Below are 22,833 nucleotides of genomic sequence, written 5' to 3' on the forward strand. Positions count from 1 at the left end.
GGCGGGATCACCTTGAGGCCCGGGGCCCGGCTCCCGCACACGAGCTCCTGCATCGCCCAGCCTTCGCAGCGCAGCCCGAGCCCGAGTCGCAGCACGCCGCAGGTGAGCGGGGCCCCGTGGCGGGCCTCCACCGCGGGCCCGGGGCTCCGTCCGGCACACGCACGCCCTACGCACGCAGGACGCCGGTCGCGGGGCCCGTGGGCGTCCTGGACCCCGGGCAGAGCCGGGAGGGAGGGAGGGAGGCAGGAAGGCCGACTCGCCCCCAGAGCCTGCGCACCCCCGCCCCCGGTCCCCCCGAACCCCGGCCCTCTCCTCGTCCCGCATCCTGGCTCCATCCTCGCCCTCTTTGTCTCCTTCCCGTCCTTGTCTCCGACCTCCTCCCGCCTCCCCGCGGCCCCGCGTCCCGACCCCTCCCCGGGCCTCCGCTCAGCCCCTGCCCGGGCCTAGTGGCGGCGCTGCGAGTCCGTGACCCGCTCGTGCTCCGTCCCCCTCCTCCCGTCCCCCCTCCTCCCGCCCCCTCCTCGTGCTCCTGCCCCCTCCTCCATCTCCTTCCCTCCTCCTCCCGTCCCCCTCCTCCCTCCCCGTCCCCTCCTCGCGCACTGCGCGCCCCTCCTCCCGGCCCCCTCCTCCAGCCTCGTGCTGCCCCCCTCCTCTCGTCCCCCTCCTCCATCTCCTTCCCCCCTCCATCTCCTTCCCCCCTCCATCTCCTTCCCCCCTCATCCTGTCCCCCCTCCTCGTGTTCCTAGCCCCTCCTCTTTCCCCCCTCCCATCCCCACCTCCTCGGTCCTGGTCACGTCCGCCCCGCATCCCTCTCCCCTCCCTCTCTCCGCCCCGCCCGGACCCGGGGTTGCAGGGCAGGCCGGAGTACGTGACCCTGGGCCTCCGCGCCCCGCGCCCGCGGGCCCCTCGCCACGTGCGCCGGGGAGGGGACCGGACGGATCGGGTTTCCTCACTAGAGACCCGTGTGCGTCCAGGGTGGGAGAAAAGGAGGGGGCTCCCCGCTGGGGTCGGGGATGGGGGCGCCCCGGGCTGCTCCGGGCCCCGGCTTGTGTGGAACGATGTTGCTGGAACGCCCGCCCCAGCCCCAGGACAGCGATGCCCCGGTGTGATGAGGGCCAGCGGCGCGGGGGACGCGCAGCCGGACGCTGCGCACGGCACTGACCGGCAGGTGTTCCATCCTCGCCCGGACTTGTGCTGCACGCACGCACGCACGCACAGGCTCACATGCCCGCACACACGTGCGCGGACACGCGGGGCACGGGCGCACACACCTGAGTCAGGCGCGCTCCCTCCCCGCGCATCTCCCGGAAACCCGTCCCCCGGGGGGATCCTGGCCCTGTTTACTAAGCGGTGTTACTTTGTAGTTAAGTAATGTTACTTTGTAACTCCCAGCTTGCCACAGACTCCTGGTTCTCTTGGGAAAGGAACCTTTAGAACAAAGTAGCACCTCGCAAAGATGAAGTGCTCCCATTCGCTTTCCCTCCAGCTCCACGTGGACCGATGCCCCAAGGATGTGTCCAGCCTGGTTGGGGTCGGTATTAGTACCAGCCTCACGCCACTCACTGTTACCCACCGCCCAACAGTACTTAGGGTGTGGCCGAGGAGAGAGAGCCCAGGCCACTACTCCTGGGACAGCATTGTTAGCAAATAATTGCAAATAATATGTCCTCTGGGTGGCCTGAGCATGCTGGGGTTGGGGGGGGGGACTGCATGGGGCAGGGGCTTTTCTGTGGAGGAGGGTAATATAATCCACCCGGCCCCGGGGGCTCTGCAGAGAACATGGGGCAACCTTTGAACTTAGCTGCTTTTGAGAAAGTTATCTTCATTGGGTGAGTGGTGGAATGCTTTATGTCTATGTATATGTGCAGGCTTCAAACGTCCACTTTCAGTATTTCTCTAGATCACAAAGGGCTTCACTAAGTGCAGAGTCGGGTAGGCCTCTGCCTTCCCTGTCTCCCGCGATGGGAGGGGGAGTGAGAAGTGAATCACGAATGGGGAAGATTTCTGTGGCCTCACTTCTGACTTTCTGTGGCCTCCTGTTTCTGAAAGCATTGCAGTCAGAGTTTTACAAAAGAGCATCAATCGCTTGAGGCCAACTGAACACCTTGGAGACCTGGGGACAGTGTCGAGGGGTGGGGTGTCACAGGAAAACCCCTTTCTTAAAGCTGTTTCTTAACGTGGCGGCAGTGTTAAGAATGAGGAAGGAAGGGGGTGGGGTGGGGAAATAGATGCAACTCGAGCTGCTCAGACTGAGGGGTACGTAGGGCTGAGTTTATTTTACTTCAGCTTGTCTGAACCAACTCATCGGGGATCAAATGTCTAGATCTCTCCAGATAATCCTCAGCCCAACTCCAGTGAGTGAGTGGACAGACCCCTTGGGAACTGGGTTTCATTGTCCTCCTTTTCCTGGGGGCTGAGTCTCACTTGGGCGACAGATAGCACTAGAGATTGGAGGCTAAAGGACAAAAGGTAAAGACCACACTGGTATTGGGGGGCAGGAGGACCAAGAGCCTGTGTCAGGGCTGGAGGATTGGTCTCTGGTTACTTGTTCTAGAAGCTCTTTGGGGGAGGGGAGTGCAGCCTCTGCTGGCTTTTAGGGCCACCTGGTGTGAGTGCCCAGCTTGGGGGGGGGGGCTTGGAGCTTTCCCTGCAGTGCCGGAGGCCACGCCCCCTGCGGTGGTTTGTGCCTGGCTGCACGTAGGAGATGGAGAGCAGGGCTGCAGTACCCTTGGTGGCCACTACAGGCGGCTCCCCACCCCCACCCCCCCACCCCCCCCCCCCCCCCCCCCCCCCCCCCCCCCGTCCATCACAACCTCCCGGGGAGCTTAAGCCGCCTTATGGCCTCCAGCTAGACAGGCCTGGGCTGGATAGGTCCTAGCACAGCACTTAAGTATGTGACCATGAAAAGGCTACAGGACAGAGCCCAGACTCTTGAGTCCAAGCTCCAGTAGTGGCGTGTGCACATGCGCAATGTCTAGTTTTAAAGGTGGATTCATAGCAGTGGTAGTGACTTAGGTAGATCTATATACCAGCCATATGGAGCTTAAGTGCCAATGCTGACCGGAAGAGCAAGTGACAATGACACACGCTGGAGGATGGCGATTAAAAATGCCCAGCCCTTTCCCATTTGACTACCACATTTTCTCCTAAAAATAGATCTTAGTGGCTATGCTTATGGGATACAGTAAAGTTGCCATGATCTGAAGGGGGAGGGTTCGGAAGTACCCTCCTTCTATATGAAATGGCTGAACAGAAGACAAAAGCCATAGGGATCCAGGTGGAGATATCCTTTTTTAAGGCATTGGAGGTGTGGCTCAGTTGGTAGCAAATGTACTTCAATGAAATTAAAGGATAGAAAAACTCATGACAAGTTTGAAAATGGGAGCTAAGTCTAAAAGTATAGCTCAAGTGTTCCGGGTGGTAGAAATACAGATATCAGAGGCTCCCTTCCCCCTAAGATTGAAAAAAATTTTCATTTTTCAGTTAAAAGTTAAAAATAGATATAAAGCAACAAGCACAAACCTATGACAACTGCTGTGGTAAGACACTAACTAGGTCAGTGCTGAAGGATTCCTGCCATCCATGTCCCCTCCCCATCCTCTCCTTCCTCCCTCCCTCCTCCCCCTCTCGCTGCCCCAGCCTGCCTCCCCCTCCTCCCCAGCTACTCCTCTTTAATATCCAGCCAGTGCCTCGCCTCTGTTGCTCACTGAAAAAGGTGATGTCCCTGGGCTCTACCCCTGAAGAAAAATCTTCAGATTGTTATTTGGGCATCAGTGACTCATGCCTGTAACCCTAGCATTTCAGGGGGTTGAGATGTAAGGGTCACTGTATGGAGACAGCTTGGGCAGAATAAAAGTCCATGAGAGCCAGATGCCAGTGTCTCACATCTGTAATCCTAGCTACTTAGGAGGCTGAGATCTAAGGATCGCCATTCAAAGCCAGCCAGGGCAGGAAAGTATGGGAGAGAGAGTCTTATCTCCAGTTAACTGCCAGAAAACTGGAAGTGGCGCGGTAGAACACTCACCTTGAGCTGAAGAGCTGAGGGACAGCGCCCAGGCCCAGAGGGTGTCACCCCTTATATGAGGGTCCAGTTGAATTTCCTAGTTTCCTTTGCTTTTCTTTTTTTATTGGATTTTTGAGGTAGATTCTCACTGTAGCACAAGCCTCAAGCTCGTGATTTTCCCACCTCAACCTACCAAGTGCTGGGATTGTAGGCGTGCACTACAATGCCTGCCCCTTGTCTCAGCTGAACAGCATCTCCAGATCTGCTGCTGCTGGTTGGCTCCTCACCTGTTTGGGTCCTAGAACTCCCGTAGCTTGATGAGAGCCAGCCATTGGTGACCGTTCTTCCCCAGTTTCTTCTGAAGGTCACATTTTGTAATACAGTGTTGTGGTCAGTTGGGTGCCTGCTAAAGCTCCGTGTCTATGAGACCGTGATCCTCACAATCCTGGCACAAGGTAGGAGGGGGAGTTAGGATGGGATGGTGCAGAGTCCCAGTTTATTAGAGCAGAATGATGTGGAGCTCTGAGATCAATTGGTGGAGTGAGGTGGGAACCACAAGGGGCCAGAGCTGCAGGACGGGAAGGTCAGGGTGGCTGAAGCTGAGCTGTGCGCCTGTCTCCATCAAGCCTCCCCACTGAGGCCTCCTTGCTGTGGTTTCTCACAGAGGGAGATGTTTCTGAGGAAGACCCTGCAGGTGCTCAGGCTCACACTTACCGGCTGCCAGTGGGCCCTCCCGGTCCCCGCTGCCCGCCTGGCCCTGGCTGCCCGCTGGAGGTTGGCTCTGCATGTCTGTGCCTCCCCAGAGGAGGGTGCCGAGTGAGGAATGAGTCAGGCTGGCCTGGGTGGGGCTGCATGTCCAGGCAGCTGGCAGGCACAAGGGAGAACTTCCCAGAGACCTGCCCTACCCACTCAAGGCTGGCTGCAGGAGACAGCTCAGGGGACTCCGCCTGCGACGCTGGCCACGTGGTTGGTCCCAAAGGACAACCTGTGTTTTTTTTTTTTGGTTTTTTTTTGGTGAGGCTTTTGTGACTGAAAATGGGCAGAGGAGCCAGGGACACACTCAGTCTTCAGATCCACTAGGGGACATGGCAAAGAGCGCTTCAAGAAAACCCAGGTGCCAGTGGCTCATGCTTATAATCATAGCAACACTGGAGTCTGAGATCGGATCAAGCTTTGAGGCCAGCCTGGGCAGGAAAGCCTATGAGATGTGAGACATTTGTCTCCAATTAGGCACACACACCAAACAAAACTTGAAATAGAGCAAGCAGTGTCTCAAGCAAGTGGTAGAGAGAGCGCCAGCCTTGAGAAGAAAAAGCTAAGGGATGGTGGCCAGGATGTGAGTTCAAGCCCCAGTACTGGCGCTTGCACACACAGAGACACCTCAGAGCTTGTGGAAGTCTTGCTAATTGCTGGTGCGTAAATTCACTAAAACATTAAAGCCACTCACTTCTCACTTTGGTACTTAAATAGCCTCCACCCCCCAGCCTATAGACTTAGCTGTAGATCGTGAAACAAAGGGTGTGTTTTGGCTAAAGTGGGTTGGAGCTGAAGTCTCCTTTGCCTGGAGGTGCTCTGGGCATTCCAGCTTTCCTTTTCACAAAGGTTTTACTGTGCAGTTTGAGCAGACTAAACAGGAAGAGAAGCTGGCTGGATCAGGGCTTATGGCTTAGACTGTATTGCTCCTCCCCTTTTTGGGAGGGGCCTCTTAGGTCCTCCGTGGCTCAAGGTATATCTTCCCAAGCCATTGGAAGTGCCCTGAACTTCTTGTAAGCCACACTCGGTCTCCCTCCACACAAAGCAGAGGATTTCTCTTCTCTATTATGTTTTATCTTTTTCCCAGCTGTGGGACTTGATCTCAGGACCCAAGTGCTGTCCCTGAGCAACCAGTGGTGGCTCATGCCTGTGATCCCAGCCACTCACAAGGCTAAGATCTGAGCACTGAGATTCAAAGCCAGCCGGCACAGAAAAGTCTGTGAGTCTCTTGTCTTCCATGAACCACCAAAAAGCCAGAAGTAGATCTGTGGCTCAAGTGGTAGAATGCTAACCTTGAGCATGAAAGCTCACAGATAGCACCCATGCCCTGAGTTCAAGCCCTAGTACCAACAAAAGAAAAGAAAGTGGATTATAAGGAGAAAACATTTCTTGCTTTTTTTGGGGGGGTGGGAACTGCACCCCAGGGGGGTCAGTAAGAGTCCAGTTCCCTGACAACTTGCAGTCTGTTCTTCCTGGCACTTCTGCGGGGGGTGGGTGTCTCATAGTGCCTTCTGCCTTGGAAGCCTGATTCTTAGGTAACTTTCCCATCGCAGCTAAGAGCGTTAGTTTAAAACTCAAGATTTTATTTTTAATTCCCTGTTCAGCTCTACAGGGCAAACTGTATTCAGCTCTGAACGATCTATACAAGTGGGGCCAAGGAGCCAACTTGAGGGAAACAAAGAGAATTTTATCACTGGAGTCGCAACCCCAAAGACCCAAAGGTATGGCTAGGCGTGAGCAGTGACCCCGTGGCTCTGCAGAATCTGGAGCCAAGCCAGAGGATCATCCTTTGGGAGAAGGCGAGTCATGACTCCGTCCTACGCACGCGGAACCCTGCGTGCTTCCCAGGCCTGTCCTTAACCACACACTCCCAGCATGGGCGCAGTGAGGCCTGGTGCACCATCTCACCAGGATCCCTGGGCAGTTGTTTTGTGGCTAAGTTTGGCCAGGAGCCATGAGGTCTGATAAGCGTAGGTAAACTACCCTGGCAGCCTGGGGTGTTGTTAGAGATTTCACTCTGGGACGAACAACTGCCTTTGCCATATAGGTTCTGGTTCGAGTTAGCTTCTCTGTCAGGGTCTATTCTTTTTTTTTTTTTTTTTTTTGCCTTCCATTTGCCAGATATCTGAGGAAGCTCAGGTGTGTAGCTCTGTAGGTGAAGTGTCTGCCGTCAGCTTTGCTGCTGGCCACAAGGCTCCTCGGTTGGGACTTTGCCAGGCTGTCAGGGAAGGCAGGAATGAGGCTTAAGGATTCTGTTCTAGTACCAATGGCTCATTCCTGTAATCCTAGCTACTCAGGAGACTGAGATCTGAGGATCACAGTTCTAAACCAGCCTGGGCAGAAAAGGCCATAAAACTCTTACCTCCAATAGACCACCAGCAAATCGGAAGTGGTGCTGTGGCTCTAAGTGGTAGAGCACTAGCCTTAAGCTGAAGAACTGAGGGACAGTGTTCAGGCCCAGAGTTAAAGCCCCACAACTACCCCTGCCCCCCCCCCCCCCCCAAAAAAAAAAGAGGATTCTGTTCTAAAGGTGTAGCAGGCAAGCTACCAAGCTGGGTTCAGGGTTTTGAGAAGGGGTCCCTGTCTGAAGCCCCTCATCCTGAGGCTGCTCTAGGAGCCTTTGTTGGATCTATCTCTGAGCAAACGGTACCTTCCAGGTCCTTCTGGAGTTTTGTACTCTAATTAGCTGGCTTACCGGTCCAGCGAGTTGCACTGTTAAATCAGTAATGAAGCAAAGGTCAGGGCAGTTGCCAGAATTGTGGCCTGAGCTGGTTAATTGCCTGGAAAAGGTGGTTCTGAGACTGACAGGAGACAGTATATGTGTCAGATTTTAATTGTGAGTTGCTGGGCACACCTGTAATCCTTGTCATGTGGAGGCTGAGCAGGGTTCGACATCAGCTTAGGCTACGGCATGAGACCTTTTCCTTAAAAAGCAGATAAATGTCAGGTGCCAGTGGCTGGGGAGACTGAGATCTGAGGATAGTGGTTTGAAGCCAGAGTAGGCAAGCAGGTAAGAGGTTTGCCTTCATTCAGGTCTGGTTGGATTTTGCTGAGTGAGCTTGGCTTTACCCTCCTGCCTATTAGGGGCTGAAGGATAAACGTAGGTATTGGTATGAGCTGGTGAAAGACTTAAAGGGTGTGAGTAGCTCTGAGGACTTCATTTACCCAGGGGCATCTCAGTTTTTTCCCCAGGTTAGTAGAGAATTTGTGTTGTGCAGAACTTAGGTAGAGCTTCTTGTTATATGCAAGTTGGCGAGGTAAGTGCTGGGGTTGGGGAAGTGGGTCAGTGATAGGGTCCCTGATATGCAGAGCTCTGGGTTGTTTTTTAGCACTAAATGGTAGAAGGAAGTCACTGCCAGCCTCGTAGGGGAGACCTGTCAGTTTGTGGGGCTCTGGAAGCTCGTGGTTGGTTTGGATTTGCTCGTTCAGGTTTTCTGTTGGTTCAGGAGCCGAGCTAGTGTATAATCAGGAGACAGCCCCTTCTCCATCTGATTGCCGTGCCTCTGCTTTGCTCGAGCCAGGACCACAGAAGCCATGCCGAAGCCCCACAGTGACGCCGGGACGGCCTTCATCCAGACCCAGCAGCTGCACGCAGCCATGGCCGACACGTTCCTGGAGCACATGTGCCGCCTGGACATCGACTCAGCCCCCATCACCGCCCGCAACACCGGCATCATCTGCACCATCGGTACGCGCGTGGGCGCCCCTTCCCTGCCACAGGCGGCTGGCTGATCTCCCCGAGACACTGAATAAGTGACACGTTTGGAGGGGGGCTGAGTCATGTGAAACGCTGGCAGGCAAGCCAAGTGCCGGTGGCCTCACGCCTGTAATCAATCCCAGATACTCAGGAGGCTGAGAGCTGAGGATCGTAGTCAGCCCAGACAGGAAAGTCTAATTCACCATCACCACCCCCAAAAAACCCCACAGAAGTGGAGCTGTGGCTCAAGTGATAGAGCACTAGCTTTGAGCAAAAAGGCTAAGGGACAGCATCCAGGACGTGAGTTCAAGCCCTAGGACCAGCACACACAAAAAAATGATAGTTGAGCGTAGTGAGTATGTTTTGTGCTAGAGGCAAAATATACAGGATATCTTCCCTAAGGTTCTTAGTGGGAGCCTCTCAGAGACATGGAAAATGATGCCACTGTGTGCCTGGCATCTGCCTGAGCTTCCTAGCGGGCAGAAAGAGCTGGCCTAAGACTTACCAGGCTAGGTAGGAATGAAACTGTCGAATCAGAACGCAGTGAACTAACAGCGGTGGGAGCACCTGCTGAGGGTGTTTGTTGAGATGAAGTTTATCCTTCCGTGCACTTACATGTTTTCCTACTTGTGGCTTTGAACTATGTCCAGGCCCGGCTTCCCGATCAGTGGATATGCTGAAGGAGATGATTAAATCTGGGATGAACGTGGCTCGTCTGAACTTCTCTCACGGAACTCATGAGGTAGGCCTATAGTTGGTCCTTGGGATGTGGACTGGGATATTTGTGTACAAGGAAATGGGTCTGTAGTGCTCACTAGCCATGGTGGAGTAGGTAGACATATATATACACATCTGGTAGTGTGTGTGTACTGGTACTGGGGCTTGACCTCAGGACCCAGGCACTGTCCCAGAGCTTTAGTGCTCAAGACTGGCACTCTACCACTTGAACCACAGCTCTCCTTCTAGCTTTTTGCTTATTGATGGGTGATAAGAATCTCACCAACTTTCCTATCTGGGCTGGTTTTGATATGATACTTAGATCTCAGCCTCCTGAGTAGTAAGGATTCCATACAGATATGAGCCACTGAGTAAATAGGATATTGTCCTTATTAGGTGGTCCCACTGGTCTTTCCTCTTGCCACCTTCATGTTTGAGAGTTCATGAACAGACAAGATCTTTTTACTGGTCAAGGCTCTTCCAAACACCCAGACTGCCATTAGCTCTCATGAAGGTGTGGAAAGGTCTGCTGGACACTTTTATGGGCCACACAACTTCGCATAACTTTTCTAACTTAGCTCCTGTAGCTCTGGTTTTTGAAAAGTCTTGGGCCTCTTCATACCTAAGATCACTGGGAGTGGGGGGCCCAGGAGGAGGACGAGGACGATGTACTGGGTCAAGTGCACAGACTTATGAGCTTTCTGGGATGTTGGATCCGTTAGGAATGAATTGGGTCTGACACTCTAGAACTTGACTTAGCAAGCCTCCGTTCCTGCCTCCTTGCTGAGCAGTGAGAGATGAAGACCAGAGAACCTCATCTTGCCATTAATGGAAGACTTTCCTCTCTCTTTGACTTGTACTTCATGTACAAAATGTAGAACGTACTTGTCTGTTTGGGAGGGGTGCGGGTTGACCCTCTGGCCTTTCGAGGCTGGTATTAAGTTCAGACTAAAAATAAATCCTTAAGTTCAGCATTTCCAGAAGAGAATTCCTTGTTTCTGGAAACATGAGACTCTTCAGCATAGATTTTCTCTAGGCCATGTTCAATAAACAGCCAGTGGCCTGGCACCGGGCTGTCTCCCCCACCTCCCCCCCAGTATCTTGGGAGAGGGAAGTCCTGAGCTCATTTGGCAAGCAGGAAGGTTTAGACTCATAGTGGCGGGCACCTGTAATCCCAGCACTCAGGAGGCTAAACAGAAGGATTGTGAGTTTAAGGTCCACCCTAGGCTCTATCTCTCCAAAAATAATAACAGTGGACACACATCTGTTAATGTTCTCTCTGATGAACAATCAGCCTTTCACTCAGCAGGAATTGCCAGGAATTACTAATTACTCATGGTGTTAGCATAGGTCAGAGAGAGCTCAGGGAAGACAGTGCGCATGAGCCCTCCTCTGCTGGCCTGGCCTCCAGTGTGCAGGAAGGGAGCAGAAATAGAAGGCGCAGCGCTGACCTTTCACGAGGCTCCCGGGTCCAGTAATGTGATACCGTGGGGCCCTGGGTGTGCTGCTGGCCAGTCAATTTTCCTTACTTATTTGCCTTTTCAAGAAATATTACGAGAGGTATTTGGAGATTATCTGTCCTTTCCATCTTCTTGCTAGATTAGCACTGGCAGGGTTTTATTTTTACTTAAGTCTCTCTTAGGAGTTTATTTTTAGGGATTACAGCCAGATGAGGCTGTCCACTCAGGTCAGAGGGAGACACATAGACACGGAACTGTCTCATTCTGATGTAGGGACATGGATTGCCTTTCTTTTCTGATCTAGTCAGTGGCTTTTGGGGTTTTTAAGCCCCACTTTGGGCAGTTCATATGGTCTTGTTGAACATGCGTGTCCTATGGGCCATGGGAGCCAGAAATACTGGCTTTTTCATGACCCCTTTGACAGACTGGTGAGGGCGGGTCAGGGTCCTCTGGCTTCCCAAAGGATTGATTGTCAACTAAGCAGGCAGTGCACCTACTGGTAATTTACCAAGAGATAATCACACCGAGAACTGGGTAACATGCCCTCTGCTTACTCAGTTATCAGGTGTGATTTCAGATTCCCTGGGTCAAAATGCGTGCAGAACGGCTTAAAATCCAGGATTGACTGGGGATGTGTTTGGATACCTGACGGGCATGTGTGAGCCCCAGAGTTCAGGCCCTGCATGGAAAGGAAAGCAAAAGCAAACCAACTCTCAGAGCAACCAGAAAATAAGTGTACTAGTTAAAGAAATGTCGAAATTGAAAATTACTTTTTTTGGGGGGGGGGCAGTCCTGGGACTTGAACTCAGGGCCTGGGCACTGTCCCTTTTGCTCAAGGCTAGCACTCTATCACTTGAGCCACAGTGCTACTTTCAGCTTTTTCTGTTTATGTGGTACTGAGGAACCAAATGTAAGGCTTCATGCATGCTAGGCAAGCACTCTAACTCACAATTCCCACCCCCACCCCCACCCCAGTCCCCCTTTCTTAAAAATGTTTTCATTGTTACGAGAGCGAGGTGACTTGTGTAATTGTAAACCCTCTTTATATCACCTTTATAACAATTAAAAACCCATAATTGCTTATAAACTATAAATGTATGTATAACTTCCTTATTGTTATTAAGCTGTTGTACAGAGGGGTTTCCGTTTCCCAAGTCAGCTGATTAGTACATTTTCTTTCTTTTTTTTTTAAGACTGTTACTCTGTCTTTTTGCCTCAGTTTCCCCCCAAATGCACTTAATTCAGGAAAAGTCTGGAAAGCCAGCTGCCATAGCTGCTGAAGAGGTTGAATTCTGAGAGTCAGGGTTAAAGCTAGCTCAGGGAAGAAAGTCCATGAGACATCTTATCTACAATTCACTACCAAAAAAGTTAAAAAGCTGGAAGTGGAGCTGTAGCTCCAATGATTGGGCATTAGCACTGAGCAGCACAAGGACAGCACCCATGCCCCTGAGTTCAAGCCTCAGAACACACACACACAAAATGAAGTAACAGAAAAGCCCAAGCTGTTTCTATTTCTCTTCTATATTGTCTGCTACTGTAGCTCATTCCTAACTAAAAGGATCCCTGGCTGATCCCCATACAGAGTAAGGTGTTGGCGGACACATGCGCCAGGTGGCTGTCCTTGGAAAGGGCTCTGCCTGGGCCCTGTCTGCCTATGCACTGTCCCTGCACGTCGGGCCCATAAAGTGCTGAATTAGGTGCCCTGGTTATCAGCATTGCCTGTGGTGAGCTATCTGCAGCTATTTGGATATCTTATCTTGACCTGTGTCCCTTTTGAATCAAATAGTGGCGATAAAGGGGATCTTGGAGCCAGGTTTGCTAGAAGTACAGCCAAGGGCAATCCCTGCCCAGAGGCACCTGACCCAGCTGTTCCTCTCCACTCTAGAAAGTGCTTGTGAAACCTGGTCTGACCTTAGCATTGGATAATTACCTTGTGCTTCTACAACTTAAGTCAATAATGGAGTTTGGTTTGAGATCAATAGAGAAAACACAGAATCTGACACTGATTGCCAGCCAGGGAAGAGGGTTCTAAACACAAGCAGCCCTCACAATCATTTTCCCTCAATTGTTTATTATTTTTGTCAGTTGTGGGGCTTGAACCTTAGGGCTTGGGCTCTGGCCCAGAGCTCTTTTGATCAAGGCTATCACTCTACACTTTGAGCCATAGCATCACTTTTGATTTTCTGGTGTTTACTTGCTGATAGCTGAAGGGGCTGGGAAGGTGGCTCAGTGATAGAGTGCTTGCCTTGCATGCATGAGGCCCTGGGTTCTATTCCTCAGCACCACATAAACAGAAAATCCAGAAGTGGCACTGTGGCTCAAAAAATAACACAAAAACCCAAGAAACTTAGCTGAGGGTATCTTTGAACCATGATCCTCATATTTCATCCTGCTGAGGGTCTAGGTTACAGGTGTGAGCTACCAGTGCCCGCATCTTCAGTTGATTAGTGCTGGGTAGAAGAGGAGGGTGGGGCTGCTGGAGGGGGACCAGTGGAGGGCAGTCTGCTGAGATGAGGCCGTGGAGGTTGGTTGTCCTCAGCTTTGGCTCTGCATGAGGGAATGGAAGTAGGATCCAGGCAGAGGAAGGACATAGCACTTCTTTCTCCCCCGCCCCCAGTACCACGCAGAGACCATTAAGAACGTGCGCACAGCCACAGAAAGCTTTGCATCTGACCCCATCCTCTACCGGCCAGTTGCTGTGGCTTTGGATACTAAAGGACCCGAGATTCGGACTGGGCTCATCAAGGGCGTGAGTATCCGAGGGAGGCTTGGGGGGAAGGGAGGATCGCAGAGGGAGGCTGAGGAATTTGAAGAGTCTACTAATGAGGGTTTCGCTTATTGAAAATACTTTTTTTTTCCCCCTGGACACCCTTGCCCATCTCCTGCGCAGAGCGGAACTGCCGAGGTGGAGCTGAAGAAGGGAGGGAAACTCAAGATCACCTTGGACAATGCCTACATGGAGAAGTGTGATGAGAATATTCTGTGGCTGGACTATAAGAATATCTGCAAGGTGGTGGAGGTGGGCAGCAAGATCTACGTGGATGACGGGCTTATTTCTCTGCAGGTGAAGGAGAAAGGTAGGTGTGAATGGAGAATGGGAGGGGTAGACTGCTTGCCTAGCGTGCATGAAGCCATGGTCTCAATTCTGTACTACCACATACACAGGAAAAGCCAGAAGTGGCCCTGTGGCTCAAGTGGCAGAGTGCTAGCCTTGAGCAAAAGAAGCTCAGGGAAGGTGCCAAGGCCTTGAGTTCAAGCCCCAGGACTGGCAACAAAAAAACAGAAAAAAGGTTTAGTCTTACTTATCGGTAATTCTTGTTTGTTCTTGGTGCTGGCCCTGGGGCCTGAACTCAGCCTTAGACTCTTGCTTAGCTTTTTCATTCAAGGCTGGCTCTCAACTACTTGAGCCCCACCTGCGGCTTTTTGCTAGTTAATGGGAGATAGCGGAATCTCTGGGATCGATCTCAGCCTCTTTTGAGTAGCTGGGGCAGCAGGCACGAGCCCCAGAGTTCATACGCATGTCCTTAACAATCAGCCCATCTTTGATCATGCTGTTTGCCAGAAAACATTTCCTTCTCACTTGCTTCGCATTTGCCATGCTCACGTCTGATTTACGAGTTGGAGTTGTTAGCTTGATTTAACCATTTCCTGATCTTGCAGTCAGTGGAGATGGGGTTTGAACGCTGATCCCGTGGCTCCAGTGCCCTCTCTGGGCTACTTTCCATCCCCTTAACCAGGGTGGAAAGGGAAACAAAGGGCTTCCTGGAAGGCTTGCACTGGGTTTTCATTGTGCTGCCTCCCTGTCCACTCCCTTTCGCACAGGGCCTGACTACCTGGTGACAGAGGTGGAAAACGGTGGCTCTTTGGGCAGCAAGAAGGGCGTGAACCTTCCCGGGGCCGCCGTGGACCTGCCAGCCGTGTCAGAAAAAGATATCCAGGACCTGAAGTTCGGTGTGGAACAGGATGTGGACATGGTGTTTGCATCCTTCATCCGGAAGGCGGCCGATGTCCACGAGGTCCGGAAGGTCCTTGGAGAGAAGGGGAAGAACATCAAGATTATCAGCAAGATTGAGAACCACGAAGGTGTCCGCAGGTGAGGCCCAGCGCCCCAGCCTAGTGCTCGCGCACTGTGTTAGAAAGGCACAAAACCAAACATCCCTTCCCCTTCGATCGACAAACCAGAAGCTGCACATTGTTCCAGGGGCCCAGAACCCACCGTCAAGTTCGAGATGCTGTCCCTGAGTTCCCTAAGTTCGAGATGCTGTCCCTGAGTTCCCTAAGCTTTTCTGCTCGAGGCTAGCACTCTACCACTTTGTGCCATATCTCTACTTCTGGTCTTGTGGACTTTCCTACCCAGGCTGGCTTTGAGCTGCAGTCCTCAGATCTCAGCCTCCTGAGTAGCAAGAATTACAGGCGTGAGCCACCAGCACCTGAGCTTTTCTTTTTCTTGGTGGGGGAGGAGGGGATACCGCAGAGCCAAGATTTGGGGGGGGGGAAATGCAGGTATTGTTTTTTGTTGTTCAAGGCTAGTGCTTTACCACTTGAACCACTTCTGGCTTTTTGCTGGTTAATTGCAGATAAGAGTCTCAGGGACTTCCTGGCCTGGGATGGCTTTGAACCATGAATTTCTCCCTCCTCCATCCCCCACCCCCACCCGCCCCATCTCAACCTCCTGAGTAGTGAGGAATACCAGAGCCTGGCTTGTTTGTTGTTTTTGTAGCACCTTTTCTACAGTCTCTCATCTTGCTATCTCTCTCCAGGTTTGATGAGATCCTGGAGGCCAGTGATGGCATCATGGTGGCTCGTGGGGATCTGGGGATTGAGATTCCGGCAGAGAAGGTCTTCCTGGCCCAGAAGATGATGATTGGCCGGTGCAACCGAGCTGGCAAGCCTGTGATCTGCGCCACGCAGGCATGTGCCCTCCTTCACATGGGCCTCTTCCCATGGACTCTATCCTGTGTCCACACACTCCCCCGCCCCATGCATGCATGTAAAGCCATCTTCCCCCTTGCCCCTGATTCAGGCCCCTCCCTCTCCCCATCTCACCATTGCTCTGCCCTCTCCCAGATGCTGGAGAGCATGATCAAGAAGCCCCGCCCCACCCGCGCCGAGGGCAGCGATGTGGCCAATGCTGTTCTGGATGGAGCCGACTGCATTATGCTATCTGGAGAGACAGCCAAAGGGGACTACCCCCTAGAGGCCGTCCGCATGCAGCACCTGGTAAGTCCATCCCACCTGTCTGTGGCTGGGCTTGAATCCAGCTCCAGCAGAGGGCGGGGGGACTATGCACTGGTGGCTCACCCCTGTGATCCTAGCTGCTCAGGAGGCTGAGATCTGAGGATCATGGTTCAAAGCCAGGCCAGGGTGGAAGTCTGTGACAGTTATCTCCCATTAAGCACCAAAATGTGGAAGCGGAGCTATGGCTCAAGTGGTAGAACACCAGTGAAAAAGCACACACAGAGATGAGTGAGAGTTGTGTGTTGTGGGTTGTGGATTTTTCTGTTTTACCTTCCATGCCCACATCGCCCTCATTTCCTCCTGATAATGTCCCATTATCAGATACTGCCTTTCAGGACCTGAGGCCTGGGATCCTGATAAAAATGATGCCTTGTACAGTCCAGAGGGCCTGGCTACCTCTGTCCTGTTCTGGTTATATCCAGGCCTTGGGCTCCCAACTGGCCGCTCTGTGGGGCTTCCAGTTTGAACCCCACAAGGCTCCAGAATGGAGGCCGACCTCCACACTGAGCTGTCCCAGCCAGTCTTGCATGGTGCCTGCTGCATGCATGGGTCCTGTCTTGCTGTTTTCAGACCAAAAGGTCTGGCCAAGTGTGTACCGGTGGCCTGCACATAGACATGGGAGAGCTGGGGTGTAGCTCAATGGCAAAGCACTTGCCTAGCAAGTGCAATGTCCTGGGTTTGATCTCCAGTACCAAAAGACAAAAAAGGAAGTGGGGGGAGGGCATTGGGCCTGGTAGGACTTGGTTTCAACCTTGATTTAGAAATCTCCCTTCTCTTTCCCTGGAGCTTGGGCAAGTTCCTGTCAGCTCTGGAATTTTCTAGTTACCCATCGGTTCTCATGAGTTACCCATGGTTACCCATGAGCTCTGCCAGGGAAAAGTGGAGCCACAATTTGACACAGAACTAAGAGAAAGTTACACAAAAGGGCGGGAGTTGCGTGTGGTGATTGGTCACCGACTCTCTCTATATTCTGTCAGTGTCCGGCCACCACACACACCTACCCTTTGTGTGACTCTGGTGCCCACAGGTCCCCAGCTTTAAAATCCCCAACAGGAAACAGAAGAAGGCCAGGTGTGAACCGGCAGCTTCTCTTACTCCATTATGACCTGTGTGTTCCTGCCAGCCGGTGGAGCAGCAGCTTTTTGGGGGGGAAACTGAGTCCTCAGGTCCATCAGTGCTGCCCTCGGTCTGTCCTCAGCTTCCCTGCTAGATGTGCTCAGACTAGAATCCATAGAGACCTCTTGATCCCTTTCCCAGCCCTGCCCTCCACAGCACCCTGCCAGATCCACCTGACCAGGTCTCTTGGTTCAGCCATCAGCCACCCTGGGAAAGGTAGTCACCTCCCATCCCCCCTCCGGAGTCTCCACCTGCTTTCCCCGCCCCCTCTAATTGCCTTACTTAGGGGTACAGCCTGGCTTCAGACATGACATGCTGTCTGGCCGTGACTTGACTTCCCACGCAGCCACATTCTGTGGCAAGTACTTCTTCGCCTCTGAAGATCTCAATGGGATACCTGAGGTGTGTTTATTGGTAGATTTACCTAGCAGGTTGGATAAAAATATGCACAACTCTTGCCTTGTTCATGTGGGTACCACCTCCCTCCCGCACCTTCAAGGTTTCCATAGCAACAGAGGACAGTTTGGAGACCAAGACTCACCTCAGGGTCTGGGCCAGGCTGCAGCTGCTCATCACTGGTAATCGGGGGAAAGTCACTATTTTCTCCTTGGTGTAACTGATGAGTTAGTTCATGACCCCATTAATCACTAAGACCTGGGCAGTGCCAGGTATTGATCTGTCTTCCTATATGTATCCTCCTCTCCTCCAGTTGCATGCATTCATTCTGTCCTTAAAACACTCAACGAGCGATCGATCCTTTTAACCTGGTCAATTCAGCTTCCCCTCTGCTTCCAATGTCAAATTAAATGGATGGTATTACTGCTCCCCCCTGCCCCCAATCAATCCATCATTCACTGGCATCTGCTAACGCTAGCCTTCTCCCTTCTATTCTTGGGCTTACCTGAGTAAGTGGTCTCGAAATAACACTGTGGCTTTGTCATAATTGCTTTTTAATTCATTTTAATGACTGACTGCATGCTTCTCCCAGTCTCCGTCTCTTCACGTGGCTGTCAACATAGCCGGAGTTGCTCGTACGCCTGCTTAGAACTTACTCGGCTGCCCAGCTTTGCCCTGGGGTGCCATCATACAGGCGTCTTGCCCTATGCCCAAGACCAAGCGAGTGCTTGCTCCGTGTGTGCGTGGAAGCTGGGCGGGCAGTTTGTGCCGCAGTGATGCAGCCATGTGGGGAGGCGGGTCCTCTTTCTATCAGCTGTGTCAGGAGGCAGCGTGGTCAAGTCCCCTGTGGGGAAGTGGGGTGCTCAGCCTGGGTGTGCTTCCATGTCAGGGTGTCAATCAAAAACCAAAAGAAGCCTGGCACTGGTGGCTTAAGCCTGTGATCCTAGCTGTTCAGGAGGCTGAGATCTTAAGGAGCATGGTTTGAGGCCAGCCCAGGTAGAAGCAGAAGCCTGAGACTTCAATCCAGTTAGCTACAAAACAAAACAAGAAACAAACAGAACCAGGAGGTATGGCTCAAGTGTGTTAGTCATCCTTGAGCAAAAAAAGCCAAATGAGACCCTTAGTTCAAGCCCTAGTGCTGGCATGCACAGAAAAGCCAAACTCAAAAAGAAGACACATCCTTTCAGATAGAAGAACTCCACTTCCCTATTAGTGGATGAAGGTGGCAGAACTTGGCATAGAATCTTGCACCCTTCCCAGAGCACACGGACTTGTACCACGTCTGCCCAAAGGAATTAATCTCCCCGATTAATTCCCCCATTCTGTCTTTCCATGTGTGTTCTCTCTTTGTCTGTTTTTTTTCCCCCTTCTTCATCCCTGCTCCTCCTCACCCTACCCCCTCCCCTAACCCTGCAGATAGCTCGGGAGGCTGAGGCAGCCATGTTCCACCGCCAGATGTTCGAGGAGCTTTCGCGGGCCTCCTGTTACTCCACAGACCACATGGAGGCCATGGCCATGGGCAGCGTGCAGGCCTCTTATAAGTGCCTAGCGAGCGCTTTGATAGTTCTCACCGAGTCTGGCAGGTAGGGCCCGAAGGGCAGGTGGCACTTGTAGGATCAACAACTCCGCTTTTCCCTCCAGTGGTCCTAGGACAAGGGCCTGGTCCCTGCCGAAGGCAGCCAGGGAGGTGATGCTAGGGCAGGCAGGTTCTTGGCGATCGCAGCGGATAGTCACACGCATCTGGTGTGGGCCATGGTTCTCGTGGAGTGATGATGAGGCTTGGTGCTGGGGACATGGCCCTCCCCCAGCCGTCTGTGGCTGCTCCCTTCCCTGTCCCTTTGTGACAAAGCGCTGACCAGCTCTGTCCCCCCCTTCCCGTCCCTCTGGACGGATGTTGCCCCCCCTACCCACCCAGATTGCCCGCGAGGCAGAGGCTGCCATCTACCACTTGCAATTATTTGAAGAGCTCCGCCGCCTCGCACCCATTACCAGCGACCCCACAGAAGCCGCCGCCGTGGGTGCCGTGGAGGCCTCCTTCAAGTGCTACAGTGGGGCCATAATCGTCCTTACCAAGTCTGGCAGGTAGGAGGCGGTAGCGGACTCTCCCGGGATGCCCTGTTGTGCACACGGCCCCCTGTGAGGGTCCTGGAAGCCTTGGGTATGGAACCAAGGTAAGGGGCCTCAGGCTGCCCCCGAGGACCTGCAGGGAAAGAACTTCCACCCCCTGTGGCCACAGTCCTAACCAGAGCGGGCCCCGTACCTTCCCTGGCTCCAGTGGCTACAGACAGCCAATGTTCAGCCGATTGGGTGCAAAGCAAATTTCCAGCCTCTGAGTGAACTGGAAACAGCCGGTTTTTGCTTATTCTAAGTCCATTAGGAAAATAAATGCTATTCATTGTGTCTCCTTTGGGTGCCCTGGCCCTCATCCATTAGAAGATGGGTAAGGAGGGAGAGGCAGAGCCACCACGCAAGAGAGGGCAGGGCTACTCTTGGCCACCCAGCCCCAGCCACTCAGGATGACCTTTGTAAAAGGTCCCCACCCCTGCTGTTGGGCTATTTTTACCTTCAGGCTTCTGGGATTTCACTCAGCTGGTTCGGGAAGGCTGAGTATGAAGGCCATGCCTGCGCGCGCTTGCAGGGGTTCTCTGCCATTTTGTGGCTTGTTCCCCACACCTGTCATGTGTTCCCAGCTGGCTTCTGGGGCCCAGTTCCTACCAAGTTCCTGTAAGTGTCAGCATCTCAGGGGGGGCCCTCTGTTCCAGGGGAGTCTTGACAGGCAGGGGTCTTCCATGCCATGCCTGCTCGTGTGCCCTGATTTCTAAAAATCTTGGAGCTGGGTGCTTGCTGGTGGCTCACATCTACAGTCAATCCTAGCTCTACCAGAGGCTGAGATTTGAAGATTGAGTTTTAATGCCATCCCAGGCAGCAAATTCCATGAGTCTATCTCCAATTATAACCAGCCTTTTCCCCCACCCCCCAAAACAAAAACAAAAACCTTTGCTCAAGTGATAGAGCAGAACAGCCTTGTGCAAAAAAAAAAAAAAAATGCTAGACTAAAACACAAGGCCCTGAATTTAACCCCCCTCCCAGTACCAGCACTGAAGAAAGTCTTACAGAGCCTTCCTCACTTGGCTTGGTCAGGCACGTCCGCTGGTTTCAGGCCATATTGAGGGAGCAGACGGGAGCTTGCAGTGTGGTTGCCTTCCAGGGGCTTGGTCATTCCCATGCTGCCCTTTGCTGGGCTTGCAGCTGGTCCTGGTCATACCAGGACTGGCTCTGTGCCAGATGGAAGGACCACATGGTAAGCCATGCAGTCCTGGGATGATCACCCTGCTGTTGGGCACGGGAGGAGGGGCTGGTCCAGCCTAGAAGGGAGCGCTAGAAATGGGTGCTTATGAAGTGAGTTTGCTCGGTGGGTGAGCAGCTGCCTAGGCCTTGGCATGTTTCCTGGAGCTGGCGGGTTCCATAGTCCGTTTTTTTCCTGCCAGGTCCGCTCACCAGGTGGCTCGATACCGCCCCCGTGCGCCCATCATCGCCGTGACCCGGAACCCCCAGACAGCTCGCCAGGCCCACCTGTACCGAGGCATCTTCCCTGTGTTGTGTAAGGACCCGGTCCATGATGCCTGGGCCGAGGATGTGGACCTCCGGGTGAACTTGGCCATGAATGTTGGTACGTTCGTTGTTAGTTCTTAGACATGTTTTTTCTCCATATGGTTGTTTGGAGCTGCTACACTGTGGGTATTACACATATATTATGTCCTAATAACCTAATTGTGGGATGAGTGGAAGTCATTAGCTCTAACCTTGAGCAAGGCTCTTCACCGGCTTAGTGTAAATTAATGGTTATTCTTAGGACTCAGCTCTGCCCCATGCCCTCTGCCAGGGCTTACAGTCTAGCACCACCTTGTGGTGAGAGGAAGTCATGGCGTCTGGTTGGCAGTGCTTGGCTTTCATTTACTAATCAATCTCTCCCCTTTCTCTTCCAGGCAAGGCTCGGGGCTTCTTTAAGACAGGAGACGTGGTCATTGTGCTGACTGGCTGGCGCCCGGGTTCTGGCTTCACCAACACCATGCGTGTAGTGCCTGTGCCTTGATGACCCACGCAGCCCCTTCCTGCAGCCCTTGTCCCTCATCCCCACCCCACCCCATCCATTAGGCCAGCAACGCTTGTAGTGCTCACTCCGGGCTGTAGTGTGGCACTGGGCTGGGACATCAGGGGAGATGAGCCGCTATGAAATGTGACTGGGTTTAGACCCTATTTGATAGGGGATTGCCTAGATCCCAGCTAACAGATGAAGGAGGAGGAATACAGGACTTAACTGCAAGTGGGCAGCGACTCCTTCTTGTGTAGTTGGTTCAGTTCCCGTAGCAAGGATGTCCAGAGAACTCCCAGCCCCGGCCTGGAGTCCGGAAACTGCCAGTGAAAAAGTAGGGCTTAGAGCATGGGGTCGTGGTTCCAGTATAGGCAGACTGACCAGCCCTGGTCCACCCTGGCTTCCCATAATACCTTGCTCCCCTCCCCACCTGTGCCCTGTGCTCTTCTGCCCTGCGCTCTACTCAGCTGTCAGACAGACAAACACTCCACCTTTTGAGTTCCCCACTGCAGCGGCTGCAGGCCTGTTGCTATAGTGCCCACCTTTATGTCAATAAACAACAGCTGAAGCACCTGTTTCCGCTCTTTTATTTTTTTTTATGTTTTGCTGAGAGGTGCTGAACCCTGCCCTCTGGGCAGGTGGGAATAACAGCCTGTACCTGGTGGTAGGTGCTATGGTTTAAACCTGAGAGATGGATGCTGGGAAGAAGTACAAGTACCGTACCCCCAAGGTTACTGAGGGATGGGCTGTGCCCACAAAAAGCTGGGTAGTGGGAATGGTGGGTTGGCGAAAAGCACAGGAATGGCCACCCTGGCCAGCTCCCCAAGGGAGCCCCTTAACCTGGGGACCCGGGAAAGTCTGTCCTCAGGTCTGGGGTACTGCAGGCCTAGGGAGTTTGGTGAGCCTTGGGAATGGCACTATCTGGCCCCTCCTTACTCTCACAAGAGCTAAGTGAATTAAAGCTGGGGACAGGGAAGGTATTTGGGGCCCAGTCACACCCCTAACATTCACAGCTGCTGCTGCTGCTGCTCATCCTCGGTCCCTCACGCAGATTCCAGGAAAAGCTGCTTTGCTTGTACTGAGAATCTGGTCTCAAGCTGAGGGGTGGGGGAGAGGCAGCACTAGTTCAGACTCCCCAAGCCGGTGAAGGAGCGACCACCCCAGGACCCTTTGGGGACACCGAGTGCGGAGCTAAGGCCGGGCTTCCCGGACCTTGAGCTCAAGGTGGGGACACTCGCCTCACCTGGGCGGCCCGGAAGGGGGCAGGATGAGCCGATGGGCGGGGCCAGCCCTGGGCGGACAGCCGATAGGTGGAGCCGGGCCCGTGCGGGCAGCCAATGGGCGGAGCTCGGCCCGCGCG

At 53.1% G+C, this 22,833-nt stretch overlaps 1 protein-coding gene and 1 non-coding gene across 4 annotated transcripts; both read left to right on the forward strand.

The window, feature by feature from the left end:
* Window positions 1–22,046, forward strand: Pkm (pyruvate kinase M1/2). 3 transcript variants are annotated; one of them, XM_042697352.1, is made up of 11 exons: window positions 2–102; window positions 8,278–8,444; window positions 9,104–9,195; window positions 13,248–13,379; window positions 13,521–13,707; window positions 14,453–14,723; window positions 15,391–15,541; window positions 15,698–15,850; window positions 19,296–19,462; window positions 20,869–21,050; window positions 21,367–22,046. In XM_042697352.1, exons 2-11 carry the CDS (start codon window positions 8,291–8,293, stop codon window positions 21,471–21,473), a joined length of 1,596 nt encoding a protein of 531 aa, XP_042553286.1. In that variant the 5' UTR covers window positions 2–102; window positions 8,278–8,290; the 3' UTR covers window positions 21,474–22,046. The 3 variants fall into 3 exon arrangements, with proteins under 3 accessions (XP_042553287.1, XP_042553286.1, XP_042553288.1); XM_042697354.1 differs by lacking the exons at window positions 2–102; window positions 19,296–19,462 and adding exons at window positions 6,355–6,477; window positions 18,797–18,963; XM_042697353.1 differs by lacking the exons at window positions 19,296–19,462; window positions 20,869–21,050; window positions 21,367–22,046 and adding an exon at window positions 18,797–18,986 and having other exon boundaries at window positions 1–102.
* Window positions 3,120–3,259, forward strand: LOC122123041. The gene has a single exon (XR_006150256.1). It is a non-coding gene; the product is annotated as a small nucleolar RNA SNORA29 (small nucleolar RNA).
* Window positions 22,047–22,833: the final 787 nt, after the last annotated feature.

This window comes from Dipodomys spectabilis, unplaced genomic scaffold (genome assembly GCF_019054845.1).
Source record: "Dipodomys spectabilis isolate Male_0828 unplaced genomic scaffold, ASM1905484v1 ptg000219l, whole genome shotgun sequence".
Lineage (NCBI taxonomy): Eukaryota > Metazoa > Chordata > Mammalia > Rodentia > Heteromyidae > Dipodomys > Dipodomys spectabilis.

What these genes read in the sequence shown, in the direction of transcription:
- Pkm (XM_042697352.1), top strand. Translation starts at nt 8,291, where the DNA reads ATGCCGAAGCCCCACAGTGACGCCGGGACGGCCTTCATCCAGACCCAG. An exon ending in TCTCTCACGGAACTCATGAG is followed by an intron (nt 9,196 to 13,247) that starts GTAGGCCTATAG and finishes CCCCGCCCCCAG; the next exon opens with TACCACGCAGAGACCATTAA. An exon ending in CCGTCCGCATGCAGCACCTG is followed by an intron (nt 15,851 to 19,295) that starts GTAAGTCCATCC and finishes CTACCCACCCAG; the next exon opens with ATTGCCCGCGAGGCAGAGGC.